The 15,667-nt window shown below is 43.1% G+C and overlaps 2 protein-coding genes across 2 annotated transcripts in view; one reads left to right on the forward strand and one right to left on the reverse strand.

Annotated features, from left to right (window-relative positions):
• PRCP (prolylcarboxypeptidase) overlaps window positions 1-4,838 on the reverse strand; it is a 28,769-nt gene extending 23,931 nt beyond the window's left edge. The window contains exon 1 of the mRNA XM_030469154.1: window positions 4,726-4,838. Within this exon, the coding sequence (XP_030325014.1) occupies window positions 4,726-4,806 (81 nt within the window). The 5' untranslated portion in view covers window positions 4,807-4,838. The remainder of the gene's footprint in view (window positions 1-4,725) is intronic.
• Window positions 4,839-5,125: 287 nt separating this feature from the next.
• On the forward strand, window positions 5,126-15,048 carry DDIAS (DNA damage induced apoptosis suppressor). The gene is given in 7 exon segments (XM_008500506.2): window positions 5,126-5,406; window positions 6,169-6,224; window positions 8,086-8,214; window positions 9,244-9,405; window positions 10,523-10,640; window positions 12,408-13,137; window positions 13,140-15,048. Coding segments are annotated over 5 exon segments (2,916 nt in total). The 5' UTR covers window positions 5,126-5,406; window positions 6,169-6,224; window positions 8,086-8,101; the 3' UTR covers window positions 14,933-15,048.
• The last annotated feature ends 619 nt before the right edge of the window (window positions 15,049-15,667 follow it).

Consider the following 15,667-nt stretch of genomic DNA (forward strand, 5'->3'; position numbering starts at 1 on the left):
TTCAGTTAGAGCATGAAAACTGGGGGATTCACTGGCTTCCTCTAAATTGGCTCTTCCTGTAACAGAAAGAATCATGTCTGAAAAACATGTCTTCACTTCTCTGTTGCAGTCCTTCTCTAATTCTTTTTTTTTGCTTGAAACTCACATTCTGCTTTTTGCACTTTCAATCAAGGCTTTCATTTTCTTTGCCTTAGAACTTCAGTCTGTGACACAAAATGGGGTATTAATGACACCTGATAGTCAGAAAAGATCAAATCAAATTACTTTTTGAAGCTTCATTACTATGAAGCTATCACATAGCTTCCTTTTATGTACACATAATTTGAAGTGCAGATGTGTTTCAGAGCAGAGACTTGCATATGAATTTACCAAGCTATGAAATGCTGACATAGGTGTGAATTCTAGGAGTAAATGCAATCAGAACCCATCTTCTGGAAACACTGACACAACTGACCTGTACTAGTTTAAAAGATAATCTCATTGATGGACCAGGCTCAAACTTGCCAAACCCAAGTTAATTTGTACTTATTACATTGATTCTTAGGTCAATTCATAGCAGTCCACAAAGCAAGTGATGTGCTTAGAGAGGATGATAGCAGTGAAGGGTCCATCAACACATTAAGTCTCCCACATCCATCAATTACCAATTTGAGTGACAAGACACCACATTCATTCTATTTTCTGAAAAACACACTTTATCACTAAGAATCCTTCAAATATCAGGAAATTTAAGGCACCATCCTCTTAATAGTATTGCACTTAAAGCCCCACAAGTTTTCAGGCTCTGTTGTTTTGTAATGCTGGTACATCCATTAAAGACAGGAATGTAGAGATGCCAAGACAAGGCTCCCTCAAGGTCAAAAAAGCTGCCACACTCCAGACCCTCTCCACTCCACTGTAAGTTTATTTCTGGCTGGGCAAAGAGAAGTAGATGGCTCTCAGATGCTACACCAAGTCCATTGAGTCAATCTGAATTGTGGTCACTGACACAGGTGCCTACAAAGAAGCCATTCAGACAGCGGTGGTCTTCCTGCAGCTCTGTACATCCTACAGATCATTCCCCCTGTGAAGTTCAGTTGTGGATGGATTAATTTAACACAACCTTTCAGCAAGCAAGCAACAAAGCAGAAGTGAGACTAGTCTTGCCTACAGAAGTCATGCTTGTGCATCAGAAGAGCTAAAAGGGGACCCAACAGCTTCCCTGATACAGATACAAAATGTACTGATGTAAAGAAGTGGGTGAGACCAGAATTTCTTCTTCAAGGGCTATTTAATAACCCAGATCAGAATGAGGTACCTTTATCCAGTGCACATCTGCACTGGAGGAGTAGAGGGCTGAAAGTTACTTGTAAAAGAGGAAAAGTCAAACCCTTAAGATAAAATAATAAAAGTTGTTAAGGACATACACTGTCAGTATGCCAGCCAAGATCCTATGCACACTGACATAGGCACTGCTTATTTCTCAATATCCTAGACTTTGATCCCATCATCAGGGATGTCTGACACTTACAAAGGTGAATAGGAGGAAGTTAATTGTAAAGTAGCACTGAGCTCAACCATGACCCCTACTTCTCCATTCTTGTGAAAGAGCCTTAAATGCCATTGCTTCTCAGTAAAGGCTGACACTAACCCTTAAGCAATGCTCCAGGTCTACAGGCTATCTGCCAAGAGGCTCCATTTCAAAGACTGTAATTACACATGGAAGTTCCCAGCTTCTGAAATTCACTTCTCCAATGTGAAACATTAATGAATGAAGTGCTCAAGAGTTATTTGTAAGCAACAAAATTCATACAAAAAAAAAATTAGACTCTTCAAAGTTTTCAACTGTGGAAGTATTAAATTTAAGTCTATTCAGAAAGATTTTTACAGAAGTAGGTATAAGAAATGTTTCCCTTGTGTCACTAATATTTTGCCCTATTATAAAATCACTTTTATATTATATTGTTTTTATACAAGTAATTTTAACTGATGTTGAAAACCATCACTGGGATAAACAAGAATCAAAACTGGAACTTCAGGCAAGAAGACTCAGCAGAAGCAGATGATTCATGCCATAACCAACTCTAATGTAAATAATTGAACTTCACCAGTCCTGAGAGGTGGCAAAGTATCACCACCCCTACTTAACACGTTAATTAAGGTATTTATGTTCCACTATAGAATTAATATAATTACAAATTTGCAGACAGCAGCACTCAGCACACGTTTCATCAGGGTTGAAAAGTTTACCCAATCAGTTTTGCAGGCTGTGCTCCTGAGGAAGAGCAGTCTGTGCCCTCGGTGTGACTGGACACTCCTTATGTTAACCCTCTCTGTCTTTCAAGTGCCATGCAGTAGCTTTCAAATCTTTGATGAATACAAAAAATACATGAATATCCAAACATCTCCCACTGTGTTCAGCAAGACTAGTTAGCCTTTGAACAAAGAAAGCAAGGATTTCAAAGCCTGTGAATAGGACCCCTCTTTCCTGAAGCAGACACTCAGCCAATGTGGTTTTGCTTGAAGTAGGGCAAGAGAATGTGGAAGAGACTGAAGGAAGCAAGTAGTACCATCACCTTTAGAACAGGATGTCACAGGGACTCTTCCCTCCCTTCTCTTAACATCTCTACACCTCCCAAAATCCACAGGTCTCGGGTACACAGCAGTTCTGTTGCTTTGCAAGCAACTGGAAGGCACATGGACTGTCTGCCAAGGAGAACCTGGTTGTGATATCACAACCCAGAGAGGGAATGAGGACAGAGGTGTAACAAACAGCACAGTGACAAAGGCTCAGTGACTGCAGAGTGAATACTTGTGATACTATGACAGCAATGTGCAACAGCTGATGTGCCAGGACAATGAGGAGTTGCACTCAGGGTTACACCATCACCACCACAGGATCAACGTCCTGGCCAACACAGACCACACATTGCAGAAGGTGTCTGCAGCATGGTGCCACAATATCCTTCAGGGCTAATGGAAGAATCCAGATCTCAAAATACCATCCAAGTACCAGAAAAGCATTGGAGAGGTTCTTTCAGGAAACAGAATTTATGCAGAAAAAACAGAAGAGGAATACTCCCAAACCAATAACACAGTCTGCAGAAGAATGTTACCTCAGGAAATTAATTTGGAACTAAAACTTCACACACCTTCCCTACACACCTATTATAACAGGGACCTTAATCCTAAAATTATTTCATAGCTATTCAGTATTATCTCACAAGGCCTGTTTGTTCATGTCTGCTATGTAATCTTCCCATTTTACTCATTCCATCATAAGCTCACCTTCCAACAAAGTTGAAACAGATGATCCACACATTATGCAAGATGTCCATGAATTAACACCTTTTCCTTCCCACCATTCTATATGTGGATGAGGGCATAAAATTTCATCTGCAGGCTACCAGCCCAACTGTAATCAAACCAAGAGAAAACTAGAAACATGTCCTCTTCCCTTACTATGCTTTACAGTTAGATGAATTACCTCCCTACAGCACAAGTGAAGATGCAGACAATCCCTGCCACATACAAAGAAATTTCTGACTGTTTTTGTGAAAACCTACAAATAAACAGAGTTTTGAGTTTTCTGCAAGGGGACCACACCAGGACTTGCAGCCTTACTGTCCACATGCTATGGATTTTGCCAAGAAATTGCAAGGACAATTATCAGAGTAGGTAGGAAAACAAAGCTCAGGTTAGTAACAGAAATTTACTCCATTATTAAACAAACAAAAAACCCACAACTGCTATTTTCAGTCAAGGCACAACTGAGGTCCCTGGCCCCTTCCTGCCAACATGCTGTGCAGTTTGTTCCGAAATACAGACTCTGATGCTAGGATATGGTGTGCAGACATAACAGAGCAGACTACTTGTCACCCTAAAGAGTTGTAACTTAACCAGAATCTTCAGAGCATTTTTCCAAAGGGATCAAGGACTGCAAAACCCAGAAGTCAGCAGAAACAGTCTTAACAGCCAGTCTGCAGCTACATGAAGAGTACAGCAGAATGATCCCTGAATGCCCACGGAAAACCCCTGCCCAAGTGTGACTTGGTGCACTGCATGTCAGAGGAGCTGTGCTCTGCTGAGCACGGGGCAAATCTCTAAGTGACAGAAACTGCCGTGGTAGCACTTGCAAGCCCCATTACACACCAGTGCAGTCCCCCATAGGCAGACCTCATAACCACAGACAGGTTTGGATTAGAAGGAACCTTAAAGACCATCTAGTTCTAACCCACTGTACGGGCAGGGACACCCCTCACCAGACCAGGTTGCTCAAAGCCCCATCCAACCTGGCCTTTAACCCTTCCAAGAAGGGGACACCCACAACTATTCTGGGCAACCTATGCCAGTCTCACAACACCCTCAAAGGAAATAATTTCTTCCTAATGTGTAGCCTAAATCTCCCTTCTTCTAGTTTAAAGCCCTTGCTCCGTGTGTCTTGTCACTCCATGCTCTTGTAAAAACTCCCTCCCCATCTTTCCATAGACCCTTCAGGTACTGAAGGCCGCTATAAGGTCTCTGCAGAGCATTATCTTCTCCAGGCTGTTACAAACCCAACTCCCTCAGCCAGTTTTCACAGGAGAGGAGCTCCAACCCTCTGATCATCTCCACAGCCCTCCTCTGGCCTCACCTGCCCCTCACACCGACCCCCAGCCTCGCTATTCGGCGGAGCTGCCCGGGCACGGTGTCAGGGGAGGAGGCGCCGTCGTTCCCCCCCTCCCCCGGGCGACGGCGGGCTCCTACCTGCTGGGTGAGGTACCGTGTGAGGTAAGGGGCGGCAGAAAGGGCTGCGGGGAGGCCGAGGCACAGCACAACCCACAGCATGGCGAGAAATACCAGGGTACAACGGCCGCGCCGCAGCTTTATAGCGGGCACGGCACGTGGAGGGGGCGGGCACTAAGCAGCGGCGCTTTCCGATTGGCTGAGGCTTCGGTGCCGGCTCGCCCGCCCTTTCTCGGTTGGCTGCGGCGACTGAGGCGGGGGTGGCGGTTGGCTCCGCCCCCCCGGTGAGGGGCGTGTCAGAACGAGGCCTGAGTCCTCCCTTTCCTATTGGGCAGCTCGGGCGGCCCTGGCTCTGGACTGCGTCACCATTGGGTGAGCGCCGCCTCGGCCCCGCCCCCAGCAACGGCCCACAGCCAGGAGCACTTCCGGCTTCCGGTCTCGCCTCAGAGCGGGGTTTGTGGGTGGCTTTTTCCCGGGCCGGGGCGGAGGGGATGGGACACGGGGCAGGGGGCACGGCCGCCTCGGGCACCTTCCGCCGGTCTCTCTCGTGTGGACCTGAGGCCACTTCCACCACCTGCCTGTTCCCTTGCCCGGGTAAATTGAGCTTCACTGTTTTCCTTCAGCGCCGTCTCCTGGGGCCGGGAGGCGGAGACTGGGACTGGTGGCACGGAGGGGCCCCTCGGTGAGAACGGCAGCGCCTCGGTAACTGAGGCGTTAACTGCGGGGGGGCTCAAAGGGGAAAGCGCCCAGAAGGAGCGGCGGGCGTGGGGTGAAGCCAGGCGGCTCCGTTGGGTTTGCAGCATCCCAGTGGCGGGGCCTGGCTGCTCGGTGCCGACCTCTGAGGCGGCTGCAGTAGGGAGGCTGCTGATTAAGGGGTGAAAAGTGCCATGTAAGAGCTGTTACAACTCTTCTTGCTTCTGTACTCAGCGCTGGTGAGGCTACACCTCGAGTCCTGTGTCCAGTTCTGGGCCCCTCAGTTCAGGAAGGATATCGCGGTCCTGGAGCAGGTCCAAAGGAGGGCAACCAGGCTGGTGAAGGGACTCGAGCACAGACCCTATGAGGAGAGGCTGAGGGAGCTGGGGGTGTTCAGCCTGGAGGAGGCTCAGGGGAGACCTCATCGCTGTCTACAACTACCTGAAAGGAGGGTGTAGCCAGGTGGACGTTGGTCTCTTTTGCCAGACGACTTTCAACAAGACAAGAGGGCATGGTCTGAAGTTGTGCCAGGGGAAGTTTAGGTTAGATATTAGAAAGAATTTCTCTACGGAGAGAGTGATCAGACATTGGAATGGGCTGCCCAGGGAAGTAGTGGATTCTCCGTCCCTGGAGCTATTTAAAAAGAGACTGGATGTGGCACTCAGTACCATAGTGTAGCAACCGCAACGGTGGTAAAAGGGTTGGACTCGATGATCTCTGAGGTCCCTTCCAACCCAGCCAATTCTATGATTCTATGATTCTTTTTTTTAGGGACTGTTTGAGGCGATGAGCCCACTAGAGGGCATCGGACACTGATGGAAATCAGGGTGAGACTTGGGAGCTGTGGAAAGGCAACTGTGGAGGCGAGGGTGGTGGGGAGCACCCGGAGTGCCCTGGGGTTCCCGCGCTGGGCAGGTGGATCCGCATGTTTGGTTTTGTTTGTTTAGAATAAAAAAAGAAAGTAAAGCTTATTTGTCCTTTTTAAACTTCTGCCCATATGGCGGGTGCTGTATTTCTATCAGAAGCAGAGGTGTAGATCCTAAGCCTGTTAGCTCTAAAGGGAGCTCTTAGCAGGACCTTTGTAAATATGTACGTGCTACATCTCCCAAATTCCAGTGAAATACTTAAAGTGTTCACCATGTTTTCCGGGGTCTGGTTTTGCAGGTTTTTTATCTCTAAAAAGTGAAAATAGGATACTTTGCTTATATAGTTCTGCATTGAAAGCCAGTTGAAATATGAAATTATGTGAAATGACTGCTGGTTTCTCCTATTCTGCCTTCTTAGGCAATAACAAAAGCAGATTTAATTTTGTTATTTCTGTATATTGCTATGTTTTGCTTGAACTATTTACTGATATCTTTTATAGTCACTAAAACAAAGTAGTTTCATTTTTATAAGAATTAAAGGCAGGCACCATTTAATATATTAGATCAAAGGGGTGTCTGTTAATAGGTGTCCTAAGGGGAATATCAGATATTGGCTGTGGCCCAGTAAAGTTTTTACCTTTTCCTGTCTTCTGTTTTCCTGGCCTATCTACCACAGGGGAATAACTGCTCAGAGAAGAAGATTAGACACTCAAATTTTTCTAGTACTCACCTTGTAGATCTTGTTTTTGCATAATGCTGATAAGAGTGACCCTAGGGTTCCTTAGGGAGTAGCCTGTGACTTAATCTATTTTGAGGTATTTAAAAAAAAAGTATCACTGTTGATTATTGAAAGGTTTTTAACATGTAAATCCATAGCTGAGTTTCCTTTATGGCCTTGGCCTTCTGTCTCCCTGGGATGAAGATGTGAAATTTAGTCACTATTTTGAGTTTGTTCTGCAGTTTACATTGACACGAGATGTATATTTAGCTGCTGCTGTGAAGAAAGTGCTTTTACAAGGATTTTTAAGGTGCCCTTTAATTCAGCTGGAGAGAACAATTTGATCATTTGAGTTGGAAATCTTTATTTCAGTTATTTTTTGAGGGTATTTTTGTGTCTACATGTCTCCTGAAGAAAAAAGTTAACTTTATAAAATAGGGGGTGTTTCCTGAAAATCAATTCTTGACAGTGTACTGGTAACAAAGGCAAGATCAGGAAATTAATACTGAACACAAATAAATTGATTCCTATTTATTTAAACATTTAGTTCATCATCTGTTTTTTAGATCCATGTGGCCTCTTTGACATACTGTAGGACTGTCCCCTTGGCTCAAAGGGCATGAATAGAGTTGCAGTTGGAAACTCTTGATATTTTATGGGCATCCCCTTCTTCTGGAGTCATAGGTGTTTAAAGCATAGAATCATCTCAGGTTTTAACCTTGGTGACTTCATCCTAAATTAAGGAAAAAAAAGTCAAATTTGCTGTCAGGTTGTTCTCAGGGACAGTTCTAATAAAGATTCCCTAAATAAAAGTGGGAATTTGCATGTTTTATCAGCAATAGTGTGCAAATATAATGAACCCTTGCTGCTTATTACATGTCTTCATGAGTATTTTTCTTTTTAAAGGGTTAATTAAGAGTAATAATAGATAATAGCTGCTACCAATTTCAAACAGAGATCAGTTCCTCATGGCTGCCTTTTAAGATGTTAAAAAAAGAAAACCCAAGGGAGAAAAAAACAAAACCAAAACAACAACAACAGAAAGCTAAAAGCCGTTAATGTTGACATTTCAAAAACTGAGAATTCTGAACCATTTTGTTTCAGGTGATGCTCTGCACCCATGAACACTGTGAGAAGACTTCTTTCTGCCTCTGTAATTTCTGTCCAGAACTCCTGCTTCATCTATCCTGCCTGTCAGAAATGCTTTTCTAGGGTGATACTGGATTCTAGGAGGTACGTCCTGTGTTGGGGATCATGAGCACAGTCAGAGGCCTTGGGAATCTGAGCTGAACACAAGCTAAAACAAATTAGTCTGGTTGCCACAGAAGTAAGTGCTAATCTCAGGTATTTGTTACTGATCACTCTTTATCTCTCTTTGTATTCCAGTAGTAGCTTGCAGACAGCTGTGGCTCATGAGTTGTGTTGTGTTCAGTGCCATGCTGCACCAAAGGGCAATTTAGGAGAATAAATCATGTGTGTTAACATCTTCCAAGTGCATCCCCTACAGTCCAGTTATTCAGTGCTGTTTTTAAGTTGGAAAGCATTAGTTGAAAGCCTCTCCAAATCTTTTGCTTGTTGTTGTTGTTATTCCTTCTCTTTTTATATTTGTAGTGCATCAGGTAGTCCTGTATGACACTTCCACTTCCACAGTGTCCAGAAGCTTGTGAGCTTTCCTTTTTAATCACACTGTTAGGTGAAATTTGTGACATACAGAAGAACATTAAATCAATGAATGTCAGCACTAAATGGAAGAAGCTGGCTTTGCAAAAGCAAGAATATCTATTGTTTCAAATGCTGAAATAAAAGATAACAATGCTACTTTCTGGTTTTTTTAAATGTAGCTATTATACTAAAGTTAGAGGTAGAAAAATCCCAAATGAGAACAAAATGGAAAAAACAGGGGTGCAGGGAATCCAGAATTACTTCCCAACAGGTCATTCAAAGCCCACTGCCTCTCTTCAGCTTCACAACAGGGTAGCATTTCATAAATCAATAGAAGAAGCCAGAAGGATTCTGGTATGATGCAGACCCGTTGCTGAGCCTTTGGGGAGATTAATACCTCAAGGACCAAAGAAACTAAGAAACAAAGTAAGAAGAAACAAAGTAAGAAACTATTTTACAGTTTGTTGTGGATTATTTGATGCATTATAGTAGTAATACTTAAGAGCTGCAGATAAGTTCTTACCTTAGCAGTGATCAACAAAAGTTTTTGTATTCAATCTTGCTTTATCCTTTTGTTTTATCCTTTTGCTGTCTTCTCAGGTTCAACTGTCTAAAATGTGGCTGCACAGGTGAAGCTAAAGCTGCCAGCTACAGATATAGATTGTCCCTAAGGATTGCTGACACCAATGATTTGTTTGACATTACTGTATTTGGAAGTTGCTTAGATCCATTCTTTGGTGTCACTGCAGAAAACCTGCAGAGGTAAGGAATGGATTGTTCCTAACTATATCTGCATTTCTTCAGCCTAAGAAAATGGAGATGAGCTTGGATGGTGGGGAAACAAGTGGGAAGAAAGTGCTCAAGTGCTCCCTTCGAGCATTTTCTGGGTACCCATGACCTTGAGAAGTTACAGAGGTTTGGTTTCTTCCTGAAATACTGGAATTTTGTGATATGTTACTTCTACATAAGAGATCCTCCAGCTGTCTGTTGAAGGCAGCTGCCACTTCCTCTGTGAGCTTCACAGTTGAATTGTTGGGCTTCTTCCTTGCATCTTGCTTTCTTTACTTGAGATAATGAATTTTCTTTGCCTGATGGCAAGTTACTAAGTTAGTTTGCCTTTCCAGAGATTTAGCCATAACTTTGCTTCAGATTTTAGAAGAGTCTTAAGGTAAAGATAGAGCCTCTGTTGAAGGTTTTTTTTCACAGTTTGGATTTGGGGGGGGGGAAGTGTGCAACTTAAGACTTTAATTCAATATGACTAAACTTTCCTTTTGCAAGGAGGGATTTCTAAGAAATCCTGTTAGTCCTCAGAGCATTATAAGCTTCAGACTTTCTGACACATAAAACTGCTGAGGATGAAATATTCAGATAGAATAGATGAAGAAGCAGTGAATCTGTTATTTTCCAATATCTTTTGTTATCAATGGGTCAAAGAAGAATACTTTAAATCCCACAGTAGCATTAATAACATGCTCATGGCACTAAGCTGCTGAACTGCTGTCAGCTGTAGAAAAGTTACTTGTTTGTCATAATATGGATGGTGCTGTTGCTGTAATTATGTGGGCAGAAAAGGTGCAAGCAGTAGCAGCATACTGACACTGCTGTGATAAAAATTCACAGCCACAGAGGGAACACTCAAAAGTTGTGTATGATTTAAACCTACTCAAAGCGGTTGCTTTGTTAACTTCTACTTGACTAACAATTTAAGTGAAGTAAACAACTGAATTTATAGTTTCATGGTTTCCTGGGTTTATTCTATGTTCAGTTCAAGCTACCACAGTATCTTTTCTTTAGCACCTGTCCTACCTATGCTACAGCTAAAATGCTGTGTCAGGCTTATTTTCTGTTGGTGCAATAATTCTGTATGTTTTTACTCAAGGTATATTCAAGACTTCAATCAGCTGTCAGGAGAAACAAACACAGATGCATCTCCAGAATTATTAGTTCAAGCAGTGGAAACCTGTTTCGTTGGAAAAAGATTTATTTTTGGAGTGAAGGTAACTTCTAATCCCCATTAGTCTCTTATAATGAGTTTTTTCATTAGCTTGTAGCCACTTGGGAGTATAGACCGAGTTATCAGAAAGCATCATGTGCAGCATCTTTTGGGAATTTGAGAAAATTTAGGGCTAGGACACGGGAAGGATTCTGCTCCTCTTCCCCCAGGCTCCGGTGGTATTTTAAATGAGTCACATCCAGAAGTCATCTTGAATGGCATTAGGCAGCTTGACTGCTTGTCAGGGCTGCTTTTTAGAGAGCTTGAGCAGTGCCAGCTCCTGTTTATATCACTGACAGCTTGGAGTCTGTAAAAAACCCTGTACAGTTCAAGCAAGAAGCAGACTGTCTTTTCCAGCTCTGCCCTTTCCTTCCCATGCTGTAGTTTATTGGTGTCTGAAATGTAAGGTGAAACACATCCCCTTGTAGCATTTTGATATTTCTTAATTAAAGTACATTTTTTTAAATGCTGATAAAGTACAACTGTTCAACATTCACATCTGTAGTTCTTTCATGGGTTTATCAAAGGGAAATATTGGTTCTTAGTAATATTTCCATAGAAACAGTCTTTTAGGTTCTCAAGTGGTGCTTGTGTGCATCATTCATGTTATGCAGTCTGTAAACTAAATCCTGCCTGGCAGGTGTTTTCCATAGGTTTGTAGCTGAGGTTTTCCCACTACACAGCATCTTAAGTACTGGAAGTTGCAGAACTTAATGAATTAACTTGAACCAGGTCTCTGGGTCTGATGCCTTTACAAACATAAGCAATCCTACATATCAACAGCCTTGTTGCTGGTCCTGCACACACACAAGGAGTGAACACACATTTTAAGACCATTCATTCATTCATTCAGCCTTTGGCTGCAGATGTTTCTGTGTAGTTGTGCTCAGCTATGCACAATGGTTGCACTCTCCCAGATAAAACTCAGAATCAGGGTAACATTCTTTTTTAAGTCCTACCTGGAAAAATGTTGTCCTTGGCTAGTAGCCTTCAGCCTCAACCTTTGCACAGACCCAGGGAGTAGGAGTGTTGTTGAATTTGAAGGCAGTTACATTTGCTTTTTGGCCCCTCTGGCATTGCCAGACCTTCAGGGGGGAGGTGAAAAGGTTTTATCTGCTTCTCAAAATGTTAAATAATTCCCTCTGCTCCTACTGTCATCTTTCACCTGTCATTTCTGGGTAGAGAGTTCTGCAGGTTCTATATGGAGCTGCAGCTGAAGCTCCTTTGGAGCATTACTCTACAAATAAATCTAAGAAGAGAAATACTGTAGCTTATTTTCCTTTAAGAGAGGTAGCACAGGGAAAATATCATGCTGACTTTGATAGCCGAGCTGCCAAGTCAGATGTTTGGTACCCAGAGTGCTTTGCTTCAAGTACTGCCCTGTGCCTCTTGGATAAAAGACAAGCACTGGCCTTAGGCAGGCAGCCATCCACACAGAACTGCACCCCAGGAAGCCCGGAAGCACCCAGTGCCATAAAGGGCAGAAGAAATTTTCTGTGAAGTCCTTTTTCTTAGAATTCTTCATTGTTTTTCCAGCTCCAAAACTCAGAGCAATTGCAGCAAGCAAAGACCCTCTCACTGTGATGCCCTTTGTAGCCCTTGCCAGTGCTTATTTACTGCTTTGTGTGACAGACTGTTTTGTGTTCTCTTCCCTTCAAATCCTGACAAGAAGTGAGACCTTAATTTAAGCCCAAGTTAAAAGGCATGTGTTAATATTTTATTATTATCACAAAATGAAGCATTGTACTTTTTTTTTTCTTATTTCCCCCAGGGTTGTGCAAGTGAAGATAGAGGGCATTCTGCTGCCAGCAGCATCTTACAAAACCGTTCCAGAATTAATAGAAGTACAAAGAAATTTACAGCTTGCCAGATCTTCCTGCCAAACACTGCTGTTACTGGCTTTACAGTTATCAGCTACTTCCATCGGCTCCTGCAGTCAGCAAAATTCAGGAGCTGTAATAGCAGCTCAAACTTACCTGATGCATCTTCAGCTCCAATAGATGAACCTGTCAGTGAGCTCAGCAGCTTGTCCAGCCTGAGCAGGAACTCCTGTTTTCTTCAGTCTAGTGGCAGAGAAAGTTTTTTAGGGTCCTGGCAGCAGTCCTTCAGCCTGACTTCATCTGTTGCTTGGGTAACAGCAGAAGACTTTCCCACTCTGGAAGTGGGAAAGCTGGAGAGTGAACAGCATGAAGAAGAGGGGAAGCCTGTCTCTGCAGAATCATGCAGTGTAATTCTCAACAATCAAACTCTTCAGGATTCACAGTTTTGCAGCTCTCCTGTGAAGGAAGGGGATAAAGAGGAGGCTAATGAATTGAGTTCACAGCGCAGTCAGACTAACAGTATTTCTGCAACTGATAGATTAGAGAGAGTATCCCCTTCAGAGTCTGAATGTTCTCATGGAAACAGTTCCAGGCTGTTACAACATCCCCTGGAATTACAGGTAAAAAACATTTACCCAAAGACTAATAGAAATTATTCTTACCTAGAAAAATCCCAGAACTCCATTTTTATAAGAGGGATGTTTCAGCTTCTCATCATGTAAAGGGAGCTGTAGTGTCTCAGATGGACTCTGTGCTTTGGGATGAGCTCCTGCTCTCAGAAAGCCTAAATGAGATTTTAGCCAGAACAGAAGATTGCAAGAGTATTGTAACATCACCCAGCCCTGATGTAGGCAAACATACCCTGCTTGAAAGTACCAAGTTTGGTGTAAATCTTAACAAATCATATTCCAGTCAAACTCTAATAGCTGATGATTTGCCTGAAGTGAGTGTCTCAGGGAAGTTCTTGCCACCAGCAGAGAGTGATAGCTGGGAGAGCATATTGTTTGCTTGCCTTCACTCAAATTTAAATCCTCCAAGCAAGGAAATCTCTCAGTGGGAGTCTTCTGACAAGGTCTGTGGAGCATCTTGCTTCATACCTGGTCCTCATCTACCTATTCTGTCACAGTCCTTGCCAGTTACATCAGAGCCTTCCATTTCTGAGAGAAGGGATATGCAGACCAAAGAAGCAAATGCTGCCATTTCAAAGTCAGCTTTGTCTTTTAGCAGCCTGCAGCATCCTGCTGAATGTGGCAAAACCTCCTGTTTAAAAAGGAACAAGGCAGCTACCTGTGTGCATTCTGCACATGGTAGCTTTTTAGCTGGTTGTGAAAATAAAGAAAATTATTATTCTACACCAAACCAAAGAACAAATGTTACATTGACAGAGGCATGGGACTCTGGTCCAGCAACTCCCAACAATACAAGGATATATAAAGGAGAATTAAAACCATTGGCAGAAGTGTCAGAAAATACCTTCAAAAGTGTTAACAGGGGAGAGATGCTGTGGAAAAACAGCTTCCCTGAAGGCAGCTACAATGCTTCTGCTGATCTCTTTGGTGCAAGTGCAAGGGAGGCAGCAAAACCTGTAGAATTCTGTAATAGATCATGTAATTCTTTAATCCAGGAAGATGACATGACAGAAAAGCTCACAGCTCCTGAATTGGTGCTTTGTCCAGGAGATGTTTCCCATAACAGTTCAAACCCAAGGTCATCCCTGCACAGGTTCACTCTGGCTTTTAGTAAGCACAGCACACCAGTAATTTGTGATTTGGAATGCAGTTCAGTTGATGCTCAAGACTTTGTTCCTTATTCCCAGTCAACTCCTATGACAAAACCTCTGGAGACACTGTGGCCTGGTGGGGAAAGAAGCTCTTTTGACACTTACTTCACCCCTAAAAATCCCATGAAAATCCATTCCAAACGCAAGCGGTGCAGGTCTGGCTTTCAGAACACTCTGTTGCAGCAGCTTACTGGCAGGTTAGTGGAACCTGGAAAGTCAAGTAACAGGGAAGACAAAGGAAGTAATAGCTCTGTTTCACTGCAGTCCCTTAATAGCCAACTGCCTGCTAACTCTGAGGAGTGGATCCCTCCATCTGCAAGCAAAAGGATGAAACCAACTCCAACTTTAAACTTAAGAACAGTCAGCTGGACCAGTGACCTGCTATTGACCTGTGGGCACACTGGCAGGAACCCTAATTCTGAAAGCAAAGAGAAGAGTGAGAATGACACAGGTTTCAGTAGTGAGAGATTAAGCCCTGGGGATACAGCCAGGATTCTAACAACTCCTGTATCTGCAGGTGCCACCAAGGCCTTATTTTTAAATGATACAGTCCTGAAAACATGTTCCCCTTCAGAAGGCAAGAATTTCCTCTCAAGTGCAAATTCTTCAGGAAGTATTTTGGAAGGGGGAATTGGCTGGTCTCCAGAGTTGTTCTTCCGAACACAGACTTCTTTTTCCAACAAGCCAAAATACTAAAAGAAAAATATTCTGTGCTGTGTTGTTTTTAATAATTTTTCAGACTTTTGGGAATGACCCAGGAAAAAAAGGAGCTATTTAACTATTAAATTGTTTACATGCCTATTGGGATATGTCTTCCTTTAACTATTAAATTGTTTATATGCCTATTGGGATATGTCTTCCTAAGCCAAGTTATTTTTATTTGCAGATCTTTGTACCACAGAGATGGGGAAAAGCAAAAATTGCAACCACTATATTTTATTGTAAATCATGGAGTGTGCAATAAAAAACTTTTGTAAATAAGTGAATGTTTATCACTGTATAGGCAGGTGAAGTGTTTTAGCATTCAGTGTTGATTTTTCTTCTCAAGAACATCCCCCAGTGTTCATGTCTACTCCGTATTCTTACCTGATGACTCTTTGTGGAGAAGAGCCAAGTTTTCATCACAGAATTTCAAATACCACATGGAAGCCTCATGTTTGAGCCCACTGGAGATGCTGCAACAGAGTTGATTTGGGTCGTGTGACCGTCCTGAGAGGTTGGTAGCAAGCTCCCACTTTTCCTTTAGGCTTTTCCAAGCTGAAGGCTGCTAGCAGCACATTCCCAGCAGTTTCTGTCCTCTTCCTTGCTTTGGGGTCTTCATGTCCCCCACCCAGAGAACAGCTGTATGGAGGAGGATCATTGAACAGAAATCTTGGAGCTACTGCTGCAGGCTTGTTGGTCAGGTTCTGTAAGAGGCTGTAGGAAAAGGAT

This window comes from Calypte anna, chromosome 1 (genome assembly GCF_003957555.1).
Source record: "Calypte anna isolate BGI_N300 chromosome 1, bCalAnn1_v1.p, whole genome shotgun sequence".
NCBI lineage: Eukaryota > Metazoa > Chordata > Aves > Apodiformes > Trochilidae > Calypte > Calypte anna.